The 19,746-nt window shown below is 43.0% G+C and overlaps 1 protein-coding gene across 1 annotated transcript in view; it reads left to right on the forward strand.

Moving 5' to 3' along the window:
- The window catches only part of LOC137367175 (dynein axonemal heavy chain 6-like), a 1,370,791-nt gene that overhangs the window by 592,643 nt on the left and 758,402 nt on the right, over positions 1-19,746 (forward strand). The window contains exons 22-26 of the mRNA XM_068028611.1: positions 3,065-3,310; positions 4,727-4,848; positions 5,391-5,562; positions 6,066-6,170; positions 16,050-16,168. Of these exons, the coding sequence (XP_067884712.1) occupies positions 3,065-3,310; positions 4,727-4,848; positions 5,391-5,562; positions 6,066-6,170; positions 16,050-16,168 (764 nt within the window). The remainder of the gene's footprint in view (positions 1-3,064; positions 3,311-4,726; positions 4,849-5,390; positions 5,563-6,065; positions 6,171-16,049; positions 16,169-19,746) is intronic.

Raw genomic sequence — 19,746 nt, forward strand, 5'->3', positions numbered from 1 at the left:
TGCAACTCCCGGTGTAATGTGTTCAGTCCACAACTCCCTGTGTAATATGTTCAGTATACAGCTCACTGTGTAATTTGTTCAGACTGCAACTCCCTGTGTAATGTGTTCAGTCCACAACACCCTGTGTTGTATGTTCAGACTGCAACTCCCTGTGTAATGTGTTCAGTCCACAACGCCCTGTGTAATATGTTCAGACTGCAACTCCCTGTGTAATGTGTTCAGTCCACAACTCCCTGTGTAATATGTTCAGTCTGCAACACCCTGTGTTATATGTTCAGTCTGCAACACCCTGTGTTATATGTTCAGTCTGCAACACCCTGTGTTATATGTTCAGACTGCAACTCCCGGTGTAATGTGTTCAGTCCACAACTCCCGGTGTAATATGTTCAGTCTGCAACGCCCTGTGTAATATGTTCAGACCGCAACTCCCTGTGTAATGTGTTCAGTTCACAACTCCCTGTGTAATATGTTCAGTCTGCAACACCCTGTGTAATATGTTCAGTCTGCAACACCCTGTGTTGTATGTTCAGACTGCAACTCCCTGTGTAATGTGTTCAGTCCACAACTCCCTGTGTAATATGTTCAGACTGCAACACCCTGTGTAATATGTTCAGTCTGCAACACCCTGTGTAATATGTTCAGTCTGCAACACCCTGTGTTGTATGTTCAGACTGCAACTCCCTGTGTAATGTGTTCAGTCCACAACTCCCTGTGTGATATGTTCAGTCTGCAACACCCTGTGTTATATGTTCAGTCTGCAACACCCTGTGTTGTATGTTCAGACTGCAACTCCCTGTGTAATGTGTTCAGTCCACAACTCCCTGTGTAATATGTTCAGTCTGCAACACCCTGTGTTGTATGTTCAGACCGAAACTCCCTGTGTAATGTGTTCAGTCCACAACTCCCTGTGTAATATGTTCAGTGCATTACTCCCTGTGTAATATGTTCAGTATACAGCTCACTGTGTAATTTGTTCAGTCTGCAACACCCTGTGTAATATGTTCAGTCTGCAACTCCCTGTGTTATATGTTCAGTCCACAACTCCCTGTGTAATATGTTCAGTCTGCAACACCCTGTGTAATATGTTCAGTCTGCAACACCCTGTGTAATATGTTCAGACTCAACTCCCTGTGTAATGTGGTCAGTCTGCAACTCCCTGTGTAATATGTTCAGACTGCAACTCCCTGTGTAATGTGTTCAGTCTGCAACTCCCTGTGTAATATGTTCAGTCTCAACTCCCTGTGTAATGTGTTCAGTCTGCAACTCCCTGTGTGATATGTTCAGTCTGCAACTCCCGGTGTAATATGTTCAGTCTGCAACGCCCTCTGTAATATGTTCAGACCGCAACTCCCTGTGTAATATGTTCAGTCTGCAACGCCCTGTGTAATATGTTCAGACCGCAACTCCCTGTGTAATGTGTTCAGTTCACAACTCCCTGTGTAATATGTTCAGTCTGCAACACCCTGTGTAATATGTTCAGTCTGCAACACCCTGTGTAATATGTTCAGACTCAACTCCCTGTGTAATGTGTTCAGTCCACAACTCCCTGTGTAATATGTTCAGTATACAGCTCACTCTGTAATTTGTTCAGTCTGCAACACCCTGTGTAATATGTTCAGTCTGCAACACCCTGTGTTATATGTTCAGTCTGCAACACCCTGTGTTATATGTTCAGACCGCAACTCCCTGTGTAATGTGTTCAGTCTGCAACTCCCTGTGTAATATGTTCAGACCGCAACTCCCGGTGTAATATGTTCAGTCTGCAACGCCCTGTGTAATATGTTCAGACTGCAACTCCCTGTGTAATGTGTTCCGTCCACAACTCCCTGTGTAATATGTTCAGTCTGCAACACCCTGTGTAATCTGTTCAGACTCAACTCCCTGTGTAATATGTTCAGACCGCAACTCCCGGTGTAATATGTTCAGTCTGCAACGCCCTGTGTAATATGTTCAGACCGCAACTCCCTGTGTAATGTGTTCAGTCTGCAACACTCTGTGTAATATGTTCAGTCTGCAACACCCTGTGTAATATGTTCAGACTCAACTCCCTGTGTAATGTGTTCAGTCTGCAACTCCCTGTGTAATATGTTCAGACCGCAACTCCCTGTGTAATGTGTTCAGTTCACAACTCCCTGTGTAATATGTTCAGTCTGCAACACCCTGTGTAATATGTTCAGTCTGCAACACCCTGTGTAATATGTTCAGACCGCAACTCCCGGTGTAATATGTTCAGTCTGCAACGCCCTGTGTAATATGTTCAGACCGCAACTCCCGGTGTAATATGTTCAGTCTGCAACGCCCTGTGTAATATGTTCAGACCGCAACTCCCTGTGTAATGTGTTCAGTTCACAACTCCCTGTGTAATATGTTCAGTCTGCAACGCCCTGTGTTATATGTTCAGTCTGCAACGCCCTGTGTAATATGTTCAGACCGCAACTCCCGGTGTAATATGTTCAGTCTGCAACGCCCTGTGTAATATGTTCAGACTGCAACACCCTGTGTAATATGTTCAGACCGCAACTCCCGGTGTAATATGTTCAGACCGCAACTCCCTGTGTAATAGATTCAGTCTGCAACGCCCTGTGTAATATGTTCAGACCGCAACTCCCTGTGTAATGTGTTCAGTTCACAACTCCCTGTGTAATATGTTCAGTCTGCAACACCCTGTGTAATATGTTCAGTCTGCAACACCCTGTGTTGTATGTTCAGACTGCAACTCCCTGTGTAATGTGTTCAGTCCACAACTCCCTGTGTAATATGTTCTGTCTGCAACACCCTATGTAATATGTTCAGTCCACAACTCCCTGTGTAACATGTTCAGTCTCCAACTCCCTTTGTAATATGTTCAGTCTCTATCGCCCTGTGTCATATGTTCAGTCTCTATCACCCTGTGTCATATGTTTAGTCTACATCTCCCTGTGTAATATGTTCTATCCACAACTCCCTGTATTGACCCTATGTTAACCAGATTCTATGTCGTCTACAACAGAAAATTATTTAGTTAAGGTCGAGAGTACCTGAGTGAGATTTTAAGCCTCTGGTTATTTTTCAAACTTTTTTCCAGATATTCCAGCGGAAGGATGCGATTATTAACATCTCTGCCTTAGCTACTAATGAAGCCACTCTGAAAAGTATGCTGGAGAAGGTCAGCACCCTATGGAATCATGCCACCTTCAAGCTGGTGACTCATCAGGTGGACACCATCACTGTATTGATCATCAGCTCCATGGAAGAGATCATTGCTCAGCTGGAAGATAGTTTAATCACCATTTCTACCATTAAGGGCTCCCGTTACGTGGAACCCATCAAGGTACTTAGTTTATTTGAATGAAAGGATGTTGTCAACACATGTAAACGAGAGGCCATGTTTTTTAATGGTCTTCGTTCTTCTTCATTGCCCAGGTAACACACTACCACTCCCCCAATGTGGACTGATGCCTGAACTTGGCAGGTCCTTAATGACGGAGGAGACAGTCAAGCTCACTAATAGACCTTGAAAGGATAGATCTATCACTGGGAGCTGGAGTTCTTTCAGCTCGGCTTCTGGCCACGTTGCAGGACAGTCAGTGCACTAATGGCGAGATGTTCTCTTCTGGACAAACAGCCGAGCAGCACTCGTCAGTTGTGTGATTTTAGCTGATTAATTGCCAGGAGTACTCCTTGGGCATCCCCAGTCATTGGCCCTGCCATTGCACATCTAATTTGTCTGGGTAAACTGGGGAGAGAGTGGACTCTTCACTCTCTGCAAATAGGATGGTTATAGGTGGGTGCAGATTGTGGGCTCGTAGATGTTCTCCTGTTCCTCTTGGCTCCACAAAGAAAGTGAAAAAAGATTTGCCTTTACTGGGCCTCTTGTACAGCAACTCCTCTTCCCGCTGGGTGCAACTGACAGTAAGGTCACAACCACTTTCTCACTCTCACTGTTAAAATAGCAGTCCAGCCTCAAGGAAATTATTTTAACCCAATTTGCATATTAGAGACTGAGCCCATTTATCTACTCAGGTTAAACAGTAGCCCAAGGGATCAATGCTATGTTGGCAGGGGAGTCCCATGACTGATTCTAACTGTTCACCCACCTGTTTTCTTCTTAATGGGCAGGATTAACATTGCCTGTTATGTGTACATGTAATGTATTGCACACAAAAAATATATAGCATACACAATCTACACACAACTCACAGGTGTAGGCATGGACATGGAACAGGCTCACACACAACAAACACCTACAAGCATGCATGAAATTGGTTTCCTGAGACCTGCCTAATTGCCTTTGAGGGGTCAGAGAGGAAGTTTAGAAAGAGGTTCCTCAATCAGCAATAGGCCTTTGTTACGCACTGCCTGAGAACGAGGTGGAGGCAGGTTCAATTGAAGCATTCAAAAGGGAATTAGACAGTAATATGAAAAGGAAGAATGTGCAGGGTTACGGGGAGAAGGCAGGGGAGTGGAACTGAAGGACTTGCTCTTTCAGAGAGCTGGTGCGGACATGATGGGCCGAATGGCCTCCTTCTGTGCTGTAACAATTCTGTAATTTGTGAGGTGGTGGAAGAAAGGGTGTGGTGATATGGGCATCACTCCCGTGAGAAAGGGGATGAGCGGGTGTGGGCTTGACGGCCTATTCTCACTCTGAGTGCGGAGCATAACACGTGTACTTTGTATAACTGTGTCAGAAAGGTATTTTGTTAATAAATGCAGGCTGGCCTGAGTTAAAAAAATTCCTTGTGTGCAGAAAGAGGTGAATGAGTGGGACCGTAAACTGAACCTTATGGCACATACCATAGAAGAATGGATGATTTGTCAGCGGAACTGGCTCTACCTCAATCCCATTTTTCAAGCTCCTGACATTCAAAGGTAGGAATTAATCCTGCTCTCTGCCAGCCTATTCATTTCTTCAAAACTCACTGCCATCTTCCACCACTGTTTCTGAAGTTGTTGAGGTATCAACTTTGTATTGATGTATTTCCTGCATATAATTCAGGTCTTCATATACAATAGATTAATGTGATTTAGAATGCATTATATACATACATGTCATGTCTTTCCTTGTGGCCACTTTTGATTGCCAAGAAAAGTCAAAGTTGCCATCAACAAACTTAGCAGTGAAAGTATAAATATTAAAAAATCTGGAACAAATACGGTTTCTGATTTAGTTCAGTTCATATTGGGCAGTTAGATCTGAATATTTCTGATTTCTGATAACTCACACTTTTGCTTTGGGGCTGAAACCCAAAATCTAAGTAAGATGTTGATTGGGTCACATTTGTCTTTGCCTGCATTGCCTGATGAACCACACAGGCACTTAATTTGAGCGGCCAAGAAGGACCTAAGACCATGCTGTATTGCTGACATGACTGTATGTGCTTGACATGATGCTGTGCTATTTCATAATGCAGGCAGCTTGTGTCAGAAACCAAACTATTTGCCCAGATTGAAAAGACATGGAATGAGTTGATAATGAGAGTTCAGAATAACTCGAATATTCTGAAGACAACCACCACACCAGGGGTCCTTGAGCTCCTGCAGACCACCAACTCCAACCTGGAAAAGATACTGAAATGTCTTGAGGTAATACACAACAAAGCAAGCAAGAAAGGACTTGATCTTGTGCAGCATCTCTCACATCTCTTTGACAGTGCTTTTCATGTGTAGTCACTGTTGTAATGGAGGGAAAACCAGCAGTCAATATGTACAAAGCAAGCTCCCACAAACAAGAATGAGATAAATGACCAAATAATCTGTTTTTGATGGTGCTGGTTAGAGAAACGGTGGGTGAGTTAAACCTCATTGATTCCTGGCTAATTATGATGATCTGGAATGCACTGTCTGAAAGGGTGTTGGAAGCAGATTCAACAGTAAATTTCAAAAGGAAATTAGATAAATACTTGGCTGGGATATGGGGAAGAGCAGAGGAGTGGGATTAATTGAATAGCTCTTTCAAAGAGCCAGCCCAGGCCTCCACCTGTGCTGTATGATTGACAGGATAACTGCTGTGATTGTTCATGTTTAGATGAATTAAGTAAACCGATCCAGATTGTGAACAAAACCGATCTGCTCTTGTTGCCCTGCAGGATTACTTGGAAGCCAAGCGGATTGCTTTCCCACGCTTTTATTTCCTCAGCAACAATGAGCTGCTGGATATCTTGTCTCAAAGCAAAAACCCTGATGCTATACGGGTAAGAAGAGCCAAACCTGGGGCTTAAAGGCTTCAGTTATGCATTGGCTAGGCTCGTATTCCTTTGCAAATAGATTAAGCGGTGACTTAATTGAGGTGTATAAGATGATTAAAGGAGTTAATAGGGTAGATAGAAACTATTTCCTCTGGCGGAGGAATCCAGAGCAAGGAGGCATAACCTTGAAATTAGAGCTAGATTGTTCTGAGGTAATGTCAGGAAACACTTCTTCACACAAAGAGTCAATTGAAAAATTTCAAAATTCAGCTTTTTTTGTTAGATGAGGGTGTTAAGAGGTTATGGAACCAAGGCAGGTAAATGGAGTTAAGATACAGATTAGCCATGATCTAATTGAATGACAGAACAGCCTTGAGGAATGAATAGCCTTGAGGAATGAATAGCCTCTTCCTGTTCCTGATGCTTTGTGGATTTACATTGCGGCAGAAACTCCAATGACCGCCTCATCACTACCCCCATTTAAGACTGGAAACGATATCAGAACAGAAATTATTAACCTACTGCTGCTTGTCCGCCTGTCCCAGGGGACATCATGATTGAGGCGATCAGTGCTCCCTTCAGAAGTAATTGGGGGCCCTAATAAATATATGTATATATTGTTACGACTACTCAGGACAAAGCCCCCAATCAATATATATAATTCTGATTGTGGTGAGAGAAATGCACTGTCAATTCAGTCCCGTTGCTCCACAGGTCACATCATATTTCTTAAGCTTTCCAAATCGAAGAAAAAGTTAGTCACATTGAACAATCTAGTAACCCCTAAATGAAGCAAACCAAACCAGGTATCTTTAGATATAGACAAATTAACTATTTATTTAAAAAAACTAAAATCTTAAACATTGCTAAAATAAACCAATATCTTATAACCTTATAACTTCTTATTTTTAAAAATCTAGCTCCCGCATTCACATACATTACTCGGTTTTAAATTAGCTGACCAAAAAAATAGAAAAAAATAGTCTTTGCAAATTATGTTCCTGACAAATGGTCTTCCAATACAACACAGTCAAAGTTCACTTGCAGTCTTCCAAGGCCCGATGAAAACAGAAGACCCTTCCAAAGATAGGGGTTCAACAGTTCAGCTGTTGTAGTATTAAACTCTTTTTTCCCAGCGATGAACACAGAAGATATCCATAATTTGTTGTAAAAGAAAAAAGCTTTTTCTTATTTTTTATGGAATTAATTCAGCTTGAAGCTTTGTAGAATTTTGAGAGAGAAATAACACAGCTTTTCTTCCTTCAGTTTAAATTGTCTCAGAGCTCTGCTTCTTCATTCAATTGCTGGAACGGTCTCTCTCTGCAAACCAGTCTCAGCCAGCCACTTTTCAAAAGTCAAACTGCAACATTGAATCTCATGTCCTTTCTCTCTCTGTGGCCGTTGCTTGCAACCAGATTGCACCCTGGCTCACTGTGCCTCTGGAGAGTTCTTCAAGGTGCACTGTTCTTTTTACAGTCTTAAAGATTTCCAAGGAGAGAGAAAAAAATACAGGAACGTGACTCCTCTGCCCCGGTGAAATGAAACACCATTCCCAAAATGCATTTCATTGCAATGCAAAAATGGAAATTGCGAAAACACTAACAATTTTTTTTCCCGTATTTACGCGCCATTCACTCTACTAATAATTTACAGCATTTTCTTTATATCGTTGCCATCTATATAAGTTAACAGGGTTAAATCCATGACAAAGCATCGGTGATAACATTATTTTTCCCCAAAATATGTATACAATACTCTAAAATGATAAGACTACAACAATAAGTTTCATCAAAATATTTTTGGCCTTAATTCTTTACAACAATTGTCCCAATTAGCCCATTTCAACCATAGTCTCCCAGTTGTTCGTGTTTTCCTTCCAAGTGTCCCTATTGTCCATCACCTCAGCCAGGTGAACTGCACAGCTAGGAACACTGGCCACTACTGGGTTCACTAATTTCGGAGAAGTTTCTCGAGTACCCCTTAACCGTGTGGCATTGGTTGATACTGGAAAACCCTGCCCTATGTAACAGAAGCTGACTTTTCCTTATCTTGAGGTATCAAAGGAATTTGACAGTATCCCTCCAATACATTTGTCTCTTTAAGACACAGGTGTTGCCCATTCTGTCCACACAGTCTTTTAAATTAGAATTTGGGTAGGAGTCTGCTTTTGGTACAGCAGTGACTTTTCTATAGTCTCTGCAGGTTTGAGCCGACCCACCAGGTTTAGGCATGAAGACCACCTGTGAATTCCAGCTGTCCTGACTAGGTTTAACTAAGCTGCCCTTCAGCATGCATTGGACCTCTGCTTCCACTTAGAGTCATAGAGAGATGCAGCACTGAAACAGGCCCTTCGGCCCACCAAGTCTGTACCAACCAACAACCACCTACTTATGCCAATCCCACATTAAATCCCATATTCCCTACCACATCCCCACCATTCTCCTACCACCTACCTACACTAGGGGCAATTTACCATGGCCAATTTACCTAACAACCTGCAAGTCTTTGGCTGTGGGAAGAAACCAGAGTACCCGACAGAAACCCACATGGTCAAAGGGAAAACTTGCAAACTCCGCACAGGTAGTACCTAGAACTGAACCCAGGTCGCTGGAGCTGTGAGGCTGTGGTGCTAACCACGCGCAACTCTTGGGCCTGTCTATCTGGACTTAGTGGCAAAGCATGTTGTTTTAAAGGAATGGTTCCTCCTATATCCACATCATGTGTGGCTAAGGTTGTACATTCCAGCTTATCCCTACAAACTGTTTTAAACGTTGTGAAAAGCCTGATTTGGTCTTCATGTTGTTTTGCCTCTAAGTGCATAAGCATGTGGTCTGGTTTTCCTAGCCATTCTATATTCGCTAATCTGATAGTTGGAGGTTCAATCTGAGAATTTCCTCGGCCTGCTTCTCCTCATCCTCACTATTCTTTTCCTCTAAACATTCCCGATTACCTGATAAACCTGTACTGGCTTATCCTCCTCCCTGAGATAATATTGCTTCAGCATATTGGTATGACACAACTGGTTCTTCTTCGGGGGTGTCAGTCAATTAATCTACCTTACCCACTCTTTTGATCACTCTATATGGGCCACTGAACCGTGCTTTTAATGGTCCCCCTGCAGCGGTAACGACACTAATACTTCATTCCCTGGTTGAAAATCGCGGGCTTTTGCATTCTTGTCTGCTCACTTTTGCATATTGGCTTGGGATGCTTTAAGATGTTCCTGAGCTACACCGCAAGCTTTTGTGAGCCTTTCCCGGAACACAGATACATAGTCTGGTATTGAAGATTCATTCTTTTGTTCCAAGAATCTGTCTGTTATAAATTTTAGAGGACCTCTTACTTTATGTCCGTAAACCAATTCGAAAGGACTGAAGCCTGGAGACTCATTCGGTGAGTCTCTGGTGGCAAATAAAAGAAAGTCCTTTATCCCAGTCATGTGGATATTAGTGACGGTATGTTCCAATCATCGTTTTGAGAGTCTGGTGAAATCTCTAAAGCTCCCTGTGACTGTGGGTGATATGCCGAAGATTTCAACTGTCTAACCCCCAAATTGTCCATAACCTCTTGAAATATCTTAGACATGAAGTTAGAATCTTGATCTGATTGAATTTCAAGTGGTAACCCATATCTCGTAAAGAATTGGGTTAACTTTTCTACCACTCTAGCAGTAATTGTCCTCAAAGGAATGACCTTGGGAAATCAAGTAGCCATATCCATGATAGTAGAATTAGAATTAGAACATTACAGCGCAGTACAGGCCCTTCAGCCCTCGATGTTGCGCCGACCTGTGAAACCATCTGACCTACACTATTCCATGTTCATCCATATGTCTATCCAATGAGCACTTAAATGCCCTTAAAGTTGGCGAATCTACTACTGCTGCAGGCAGGGCGTTCCACGCCCTTACTACTCTCTGAGCAAAGAAACTACCTCTCACATCTGTCCTATATCTATCACCCCTCAACTTGAAGCTATGTCCCCTCGTGTTTGCCATCACCATCCGAGGAAAAAGACGCTCACTATCCACCCTATCTAACCCTCTGATTATCTTATATGTCTCTATTAAGTCACCTCTCCTCCTCCTTCTCTCTAACGAAAACAACCTCAAGTCCCTCAGCCTTTCCTCGTAAGACCTTCCCTCCATACCAGGCAACATCCTAGTAAATCTCCTCTGCACCCTTTCCATAGCTTCCACATCCTTCCTATAATGCGGTGACCAGAACTGCACGCAATACTCCAGGTGCGGTCTCACCAGAGTTTTGTACAGCTGCAGCATGACCTCGTGGCTCCGAAACTCGATCCCCATACTAATAAAAGCTAACACACCATATGCCTTCTTAACAGCCCTATTAACCTGGGTAGCAACCTTCAGGGATTTATGCACCTGGACACCAAGATCTCTCTGTTCATCTACACTACCAAGAATCTTCCCATTAGCCCAGTACTCTGCATTCCTGTTACTGCTTCCAAAGTGAATCACCTCGCACTTTTCCGCATTAAACTCCATTTGCCATCTCTCAGCCCAGCTCTGCAGCCTATCTATGTCCCTCTGTACCCTACAACATCCTTCGGCACTATCCACAACTCCACCGACCTTAGTGTCATCCGCAAATTTACTAACCCACCCTTCTACACCCTCTTCCAGGTCATTTATAAAAATGACAAACAGCAGTGGCCCCAAAACAGATCCTTGCGGTACACAACTAGTAACTAAACTCCAGGATGAACATTTGCCATCAACCACCACCCTCTGTCTTCTTTCAGCTAGCCAATTTCTGATCCAAAGCTCTAAATCACCTTCAACCCCATACTTCCATATTTTCTGCAATAGCCTACCGTGGGGAACCTTATCAAACGCCTTACTGAAATCCATATACACCACATCCACTGCTTTACCCTCATCCACCTGTTTGGTCACCTTCTCGAAAAACTCAATAAGGTTTGTGAGGCACGACCTACCCGTCACAAAACCGTGCTGACTATCTCTAATGAACTTATTCTTTTCAAGATGATTATAAATCCTGTCTCTTATAACCTTTTCCAACATTTTACCCACAACCGAAGTAAGGCTCACAGGTCTATAATTACCAGGGCTGTCTCTACTCCCCTTCTTGAACAAGGGGACAACATTTGCTATCCTCCAGTCTTCCGGCACTATTCCTGTCGACAATGACGACATAAAGATCAAGGACAAAGGCTCTGCAATCTCCTCCCTAGCTTCCCAGAGAATCCTAGGATAAATCCCATCTGGCCCAGGGGACTTATCTATTTTCACACTTTCCAAAATTGCTAACACCTCCTCCTTGTGAACCTCAATCCCATCTAGCCTAGTAGGCTGTATCTCAGTATTCTCCTCAACAACATTTTCTTTCTCTACTGTAAATACTGACGCAAAATATTCATTTAACACTTCCCCTATCTCCTCTGATTCCACACACAACTTCCCACTACTATCCTTGATTGGCCCTAATCTAACTCTAGTCATTCTTTTATTCCTGATATCCCTATAGAAAGCCTTAGGGTTTTCCCTGATCCTATCCGCCAATGACTTCTCGTGTTCTCTCCTTGCTCTTCTTAGCTCTCCCTTTAGATCATTCCTGGCTAGCTTGTAACTCTCAAGCGCCCTAACTGAGCCTTCACGTCTCATCCTAACATAAGCCTTCTTCTTCCTCTTGACAAGCGCTTCAACTTCTTTAGTAAACCACGGCTCCCTCGCTCGACAACTTCCTCCCTGCCTCACAGGTACATACTTATCAAGTAAGTATGTACTGATGTTCTACTTTTGTTTTTGGCAAGGGTCCAACACAGTCTACTAACACCCTGCTAAATAGTTCCTCAATCACTGGTATGGGAACTAGTGGTGCCGGTTTTATGGTAGGTTGTGGTTTTCCCACCATTTGACATGTATGGCATGTCCGACAAAATTGTCTCACATCCTTTGTAACACCTGGCCGGTAATAATGCTGGCTTATACGTTATTTGGTCTTCCGAATTCCCCTGCAAAAGGAATGTTGTATGCTCACCTTAATAATCCTTGGCGATATTTAGGTGGTACCACTATCTGTTCAACAACTACAGTCTTCATCTTCAGGTCTACGAGGCGGATTCCATTTCCTCCTCAAAACCCCATTTGCCATATAATAGCCTTCTGGAACTCCTTCCGCCTCAGCTTCTGTCAGAGCTGTCCGTGCCATTTGGTATATCTCTGGATCAGTTTGCTGTGCTGCAATGTTGGAAGATCTGTTAAACATCTCATTTGGACTATCTAAATCCCCAATTAAGCTTTCAGATACTTGGCTATCTATTTGTGGTGCCACTTTTACATCTGACAATGGATCCTGTTTAGCCATTGCTCAGGTAACTACACATGCAGGAAATATTCCAGGATCCTGTTCCTGTAATTGCTCCGTTTTCTTAATTTCACTTGGTTCCTCTGTAATTATAGGAGAAACTGATACTTTTGATCCAGACAAATCATTTCCGAGGAGTAGATCAATTCCCTCTATTGGCAAACCGTGGACAACTCCTACAATTACTACCCCAGATGTTAAGTCACTGTCTAGGCATACTTTATATAAAGATATGGGTAGATACTCCCCGACAATTCCATTAACTAAACCTTTAGCGTTCAAGGCGCTCTCTGGTGGGAACGTTATATCTTTCCCCAGCAAGAGTGTTTGGGTTGCTCCTGTATAATGATAGGTTTTCCTGCCTCACTTAAAGGATATGGAGTTACTTTCCCCTTTGACAAAAATTCATTATAACTCTCAGGTATTTTATTCGTAACCTCTACACTCCTTTTAGTTTTAGTATCTGGTTTTACAGCTGTTGTTAAAGCTATAGCCTGGTATGCTGTACTCTCAGTCAGAGTCTTTTTCTCTGCATTAGCTTTGCATACTCCAACAACAAACCTATGGGTTACCTCGCACTTTCCAGCATTCTTAACGAAGATGACCCGTTTTGTGACAATGATAACACGTCGGTTTGCAAACCTTACTTCTACCCTCAGCACCTTTCTTTCTGACCCGAGGAGGTGATCCTGGGGCATTCCAAGCTATTTCTTCTTGTCCCCGACTACTTGCCTTCCTTTCACTCTCCCACTTTCTGTCCTTTTCGGGGTTACAGGGGTGACGGACAAAAGGTTTTGGCTTATTAACAAGCTCAAAATCATCAGCAATTTCCGCTGCTTGCCTAGCTTTCAAAACTTTCAGGTTATCTATATGAGTTCTCACTACTGAAGGAATGGAGTTTTTAAACTCTTCTAAGAGAATCAACTCCCGAATGTTGTCATATGTGGTTTCCATCTATAATGACTGTATCCAACGGTCAAGATTAATTTGCTTCACCCTCTCAAATTCTACATATGTCTGCCCAACCAATCTCTGGCAGTTCCGAAACTTCTGGCAGTAAGCTTCAGGGACCAACCCATATGCAGTGAGAATAGCCTTTTTTGCCATCTCATAATCTGCAGAAGCCTCTTCAGGAAGCATGGCATAAACTTCATGAGCTTTGCCTTTCAACCTGCTTTGTATAAGTAGTGTCCAATTTTCCTTCGGCCATTTCATTTGTTTGGGTATTTTTTCAAAAGATATGAAAAATGCCTCAATGTCCCATTCCTCAAACATAGGAAGAGCTTGAATATATGTAAACAGCTTTTCGCTGGGTCCTGAGCTAAATTCAGATTCTTCCTCACCTGAATTTTCCCTGGATTCAAGACTACCCGTTTGTCTTAGTTCCATCTTTTTAGCCTAAATTCCCTCTTTCATTTTCTTTCTGAAGTTCAAGTTTTCTCATTTCTAATGTTTTATCTTTCTCAGCCTCAAGATTTTTCGTTTCTAACTGAATCCTAGCCAATACTGCTGCATCACTCTCTGACTTACGACCTTCTCGTTTCTCATATTCCCCTTCTTCTTCTTCTAATTCCAGATGTTGGGCTATTATGTCAATTATTTCTGCTTATTTGGCACCTATTTTCAATTCTAACCCCAAATTTGCTGCCAATTCTTTTAATTTATTCTTAGTTAAAGTTATCAAGTCACTTCTGCTTTTCCAAAAACTCTGCTGCAACCGCTAATGCCATTACTATGGTATAGACTGTACCTTATTATGCAAGAGACCTGGTTCCTCTTATTTCTTTGTAATTGGCGTTAGACTTAGATCCCAACAATGGAGTTTCCAATTGATAGATCCCAGACACAAGAGCAATTAATATGATTCCAAACGCGAGCTCTCCAAATTAGTCTGTTTCTTAGCCCAAACGCGAGCCGCCTAATTAAATATGATTCGACTGCAGACGAGCCCCCAATTAAAATATGTTACGACCACTCAGGAAAAAGCCCCCAATCAATATATATAATTCTGATTGCGGTGGGAGCAATGCATTGTCAATTCAGTCCCGCTGCTCCACGGGTCGCATCATATTTCTTTAAGCTTTCCAAATCGAAGACAAAAGCAGCCAAATTGATCAATCTAGTAACCCCTAAATGAAGCGAACCAAACCAGGTATCTTTAGATATCAACAAATTAACTATTTATTAAAAAAAACTAAAATCTTAAACACTACTAAGATAAACCAATATCTAAAGACCCGCATTCACATACATATACTCGGTTTTAAATTAGCTGACCAAAAAATAAAAAATAAAGTCTTTGCAAATTACATTCCTGATGAATGGTCTTCCAATACAACACGGTCAAAGTTCACTTGCTGTCTTCCAAGGCCCGATGAAAACAGAAGATCCTTCCAAAGATAGGTGTTCAACAGGTCGGCTGTTGTAGTATTAAACTCTTTTTTCCCAGTGATGAACACAGAAGATATCCATAATTTGTTGTGAAAGAAAAAAGCTTTTTCTTATTTTTTATGGAATTAATTCAGCTTGAAGCTTTGTAGAATTTTGAGAGAGAAATAACACAGCTTTTCTTCCTTCAGTTTAAATTGTCTCAGAGCTCTGCTTCTTCATTCAATTGCTGGAACTGTCTCTCTTTGCAAACCAGTCTCAGCCAGCTGGTTTTCAAAAGTCAAACTGCAACATTGAATCTCGTGTCCTCCCTCTCTCTGTGGCTGTTGCTTTGTAACCAAAATGCACCCTGGCTCACTGTGCCTCTGGAGAGTTCTTAAAGGTGCACCGTACTTCTTACAGTCTTAAAGGCACACCGCAATATTTCTGAGCACAAAATAAAACACAGGACCGTGACAATATCATAAAGGAGAAATTGGTAGGGCTACACGGAAAGACCAGACTAATTGGACAGTTCTTTCAAACAGGCACAATGGGCTGAATGGCCTCCTTCTGTACTGTATCATTCTGAATGTGAGTGAAATGATGCAGTTAAGATCTTAACACATCCTAGGTTTGGGGAACTTTTTTTGGTAGTTTATAATAGTTTCGGGCAATTTATAGTTATTTCCCAAATACTTTTGATTTCAATTAACTGGAAGGCTGAACAAATCTTATTGGGTCTATATTCTCAGACTGCAACTGATTCTCAATGTAAATCAGCACTATTTAAGGTAATTGACAAAAGAACCAGAGGCAACATGAGGAAAACATCTTTTTACAGAGTAAGTTGTTTCATCTGGAATTCACTGCCTGAAAGGGTGGTGGAAGCAGATTCAATAGTAACTTTTAAAAGACAATTAGACAAATACTAGAAAGGGGAAAATCTGTAGGGCTATGGAGAAAGAGCAGCGATGTGGGACTAATTAGATAGCTCCTTCTAAGAGTCAGCACAGGCTCAATGATCCAAATGGTCTCCTTCTCTGATGTATTGTTCTATGATTTCCTTAATAGAAAGTTGGGAAATATCATTCCCATCAGGTGCTCCCAATTAACAGGTTTAGCTGTATTGATTGTGATATTCATTTCTTCATTCTTTCTGTAGCCTCACTTAACCAAGTGCTTTGAGAACATCAGATCTCTGGAAATCCTCAAGCAAGCTTCCAGACCTCCCATTGTGGTGATGATCAAGTCTGCAGAAAATGAGAATCTGCCCATGCCAAGGTACCAGCTATGTTAACTAATACAGTTATTTCTCTTTGTATGAGTTACCTGATCTTTACTCCCCTTCCTTTTATTTTGGGCTTGCATGGTCAAGCATCGTAGGGCCATAGAACCTTATAGCACAGAAGGAGGCCACTCGACTCATCACATCTGTGCTGACTCTCTGAAAGACACATCCATTTTGGGCAAAGCAATCCGCTGGGACAACCTTATCCATGCTTGGGTGTATACTGGGAGATGGTCACTCCCAGCCAGTGAGTTTCATTAATAACAGATTATCTGGTCATTAATCTCCTGGTTTGTGGGACCTTGCTATGAGCAAATTAGCAGCCATGTTTCCTACTGTATAATAGCATCTACACTTCAAAAATGGAGGAAGTGGAGTTTGTGAATTATTTGGAGGGAAATAAACTTGCAGGGCTACAGGGATAGAGCAGGGGAATGGGACTGACTGGATTGCTGTACAGAGAGCCAGCATGACTCGATGGGACAAATGACCTCCATCTTTGTCATGATGACTCTTTGGGCTGGATTTTGTGTGTTTGAAGGAGGGTTCCATGGCAGGAGGGCCAGAGAATCGATGCAGATTCAGCCGCCACAGAACCCGACACCGTTATGTCGGTTTCCGATTTTCTGGGAGGCGCTGAAGTTCTGTGGCAAGACCTTCGCCGCTCTGTGACGGGATCATACTTTAAATATGTTAAATACCATTTTGCATGAATTAGAATGTAGTTTGCTGTGATCCTACCAGCTGTTCGCAATCTTCTGCATGCCGTGCAGCACTTAATGTGCCTTCACTTTCCTGTCTTTGAAAAGCTGCAAAGGTTAGGTAAGTTATGCGTTTTTATCCTGTTGAATTTGTTTTAACATCGGACATTGCCACAGTATGCAGATGTGAGCGGAGGTTGGAATTCTGCAAGTGGGTACTGTTGAGGTGGGGGGATAGGGGGGGAAGGAAGGGCGGAAGTCTGCAAGTAGGTACTGTGGCCGGGGGGAGGGTTGAACTCTGCAATCCAAACTCAGGAGATGTCATATACGATATTGCCAATGCCACCCCAACCACGTGATTGGGGGTGAACATCACAGGCAGGACGGCTGACATTTCACGCATCCGCCACCACTCCCAGCGACATGATAACAAAACCCAGCCCTCTGGGAGGAATTATCTGCTCTTCCCCGCAGCGAGTTTGGAGATGGGGAGAGCGTAAAATTGGGTGGGATAGTGGTGGGGGGGAGATGCCTGCCGCCATCCCACCTCTGGCAAAATTTAGTCCGGGGCAGGAAGGCCTGTGAATGGCCTTCCTGCCCCACTGCCAGTTGAGGCTCTTAACTGGGCAATTCACCCCAATTAAGGGGTCTCTTCCCACCACAGCTGCAATTAGCCATGCGACAGGCAGCCCTGTGGCTGCACGGGAAGCAAGGCATCAGAAAATGTGCGGGCTGCTTCCCGGCTCCGGGGTGGGATCCCTCGTTAAAGGGTACTTCGTGCCTGCACGAGGGACATAGCCTTGGGAAGGTGGGGGGGTGGGGGGGGGGTGAGGTCCTGAAAGCCACCCCCCTGCCCTTGCTATTGAACCCCCTACACCCCTTCCCCCGTGACCCCCATCCTGAGAGAGCCCTCCCACCCTGACCTACCTGTGGCCTGGGTCCAGCAACGCTCCTCAGCCTCCGGTAGGTGCTCCTCCACCAGCAGTCACTGCCTCCGCGGTGGCGCTGCAGCTGCCAGCCTCTGATTGGTCTGCAGCTTTCCAATGCCGGGACCTCTGGCGACAGGGTCCTTGATCCTGTGGAAGGTCCGCCGCTGTCCACTTAAGTGTCTGATATCTGATTGGCACTAGATTTGGCGGGCTTTCCTCTCCGGACATTGAGACCCCATTGCCAGAATAAAATCCCGGCCCCTGAGTCTATGACTCTCATACATCATTGGCTGTAATACACTTTGGGACGTCACAAGGTCATGAAAGGTGCGTTATGAATGCAAGTTTTTTTTTTTCTTTACGTCTGTGTGATGCCTGTAACATTATAATTCATATTGTTAGCATAGACTTGAGATCGCCAGTTTGATTCCTCTGACTCCAGGCATTTGTGTTGAATTTAAGGGCTCCCTTATCCCTGTACTTCAGCCCGATATGTTGTTATGATCCCCGTGGAAATCAAGAAAACAAAAGAACCAAATTTACTGAACGACTCCAATAAACAAAGTCAAATGGACAAGATTTCACTTACATTTGAACATACAGACTAAGAGCAGGAGTAGGCCATTTGGCCCCTTGAGCCTGCACCGCCATTCTATAAGATCATGGCCGATCTGTTTGTGGATTCAAATCCACATTCCTGCCTACCCCAAATACCCTTTGACTCCCTCGTTTGTCAAGAATTTATCTACCTCTGCCTTAAAAACATTCAATGACCTGCTTCCACTGTTCTCTGGGGAAGAGAGTTCCACCATCTCATGACCCTCAGAGAAAAAATTTCTTCTTATCTCGTCTTAAATGCGAGACCCCTTATTTTTAAAATGTGCCCCCGAGTTTTAGTCTCTCCCACAAGGGCAAGCATTCTTTCAGCATCCACCCTGTCAAGTCCCCTCAGCATCTTATATGTTCCAATAAGATCGCTCTCATCCTTCTAAACTTCAATGAATACAGACCCAACCTGTTCAATCTTTCCTCATAAGATAACTCTCCCATCCCAGGAATCAGTTGAGTGAACCTTCTCTGAACTGCTTCCAATATAATTTTATCCTTTCTTAAGTAAGGAGGCCAAATCTGTACACAATACTCTAGATGTGGTCTCACCAATGTCCTGCACAACTGTAACAAAACATCTGTGCTTTTATATTCCATTTCCTTTGCAATAAATGACAACATTGCATTTGCCTTCTTAATCACTTGCTGTACCTGCATACTAACTTTTTGTGCTTTGTGTACTAGGACACCCAGATCCCTCTGCATCTAAGAGTTCTGCAATCCATTTAAGTAATATATTGCTTTTCTATTTTTCTGACCAAAGTGGGCAAGTTTACACCATCCCACATTCGACTCCATCTGCCAAATCTTTGCCCACCCATTTAACCTATTGTTATGAAGATGCTTCTATATTTATTGTTCAGTATTTTTTTGAGGACTCATATTTAAATTGTGGAGATGGATTCATTGGAAGGCTGAAGATTTCATAGAAGCTGGACTTTGCTTTGTTGTTGACAGTTCATTGAAAGGACACTGAGATTTTGTTTAAAAACAACCCTGCTGGAAGTCATGTGCTTTAAGGTTAATAAACAACAGAAGCCTTTGTGACCTGGGGAAGATATTTATAGAGAAGCCACATGTCGAGGTTTATGAAGGTCAAGAGGTTGACTTTCTGTTTTGGGGTTTTGGATATTGTTTTCAAGTCAGTTGGGGTGTGAACTGTTTTGATGACGGTTACCCGCCAAGGGAAAAAAAACCCCGGCTCATTTTGCCTGCACCTCTCTAAGAGACCCTGAGAAGGCCAGTGTGTCAGCTCCTCTGCCATCCTGTCTTTGGAAAAACCCTGCAGTTTAAGTATGTGTTGGCTGAAACCCCTGATGCCACATGTCTCCT

This window comes from Heterodontus francisci, chromosome 3 (assembly GCF_036365525.1).
Source record: "Heterodontus francisci isolate sHetFra1 chromosome 3, sHetFra1.hap1, whole genome shotgun sequence".
Lineage (NCBI taxonomy): Eukaryota > Metazoa > Chordata > Chondrichthyes > Heterodontiformes > Heterodontidae > Heterodontus > Heterodontus francisci.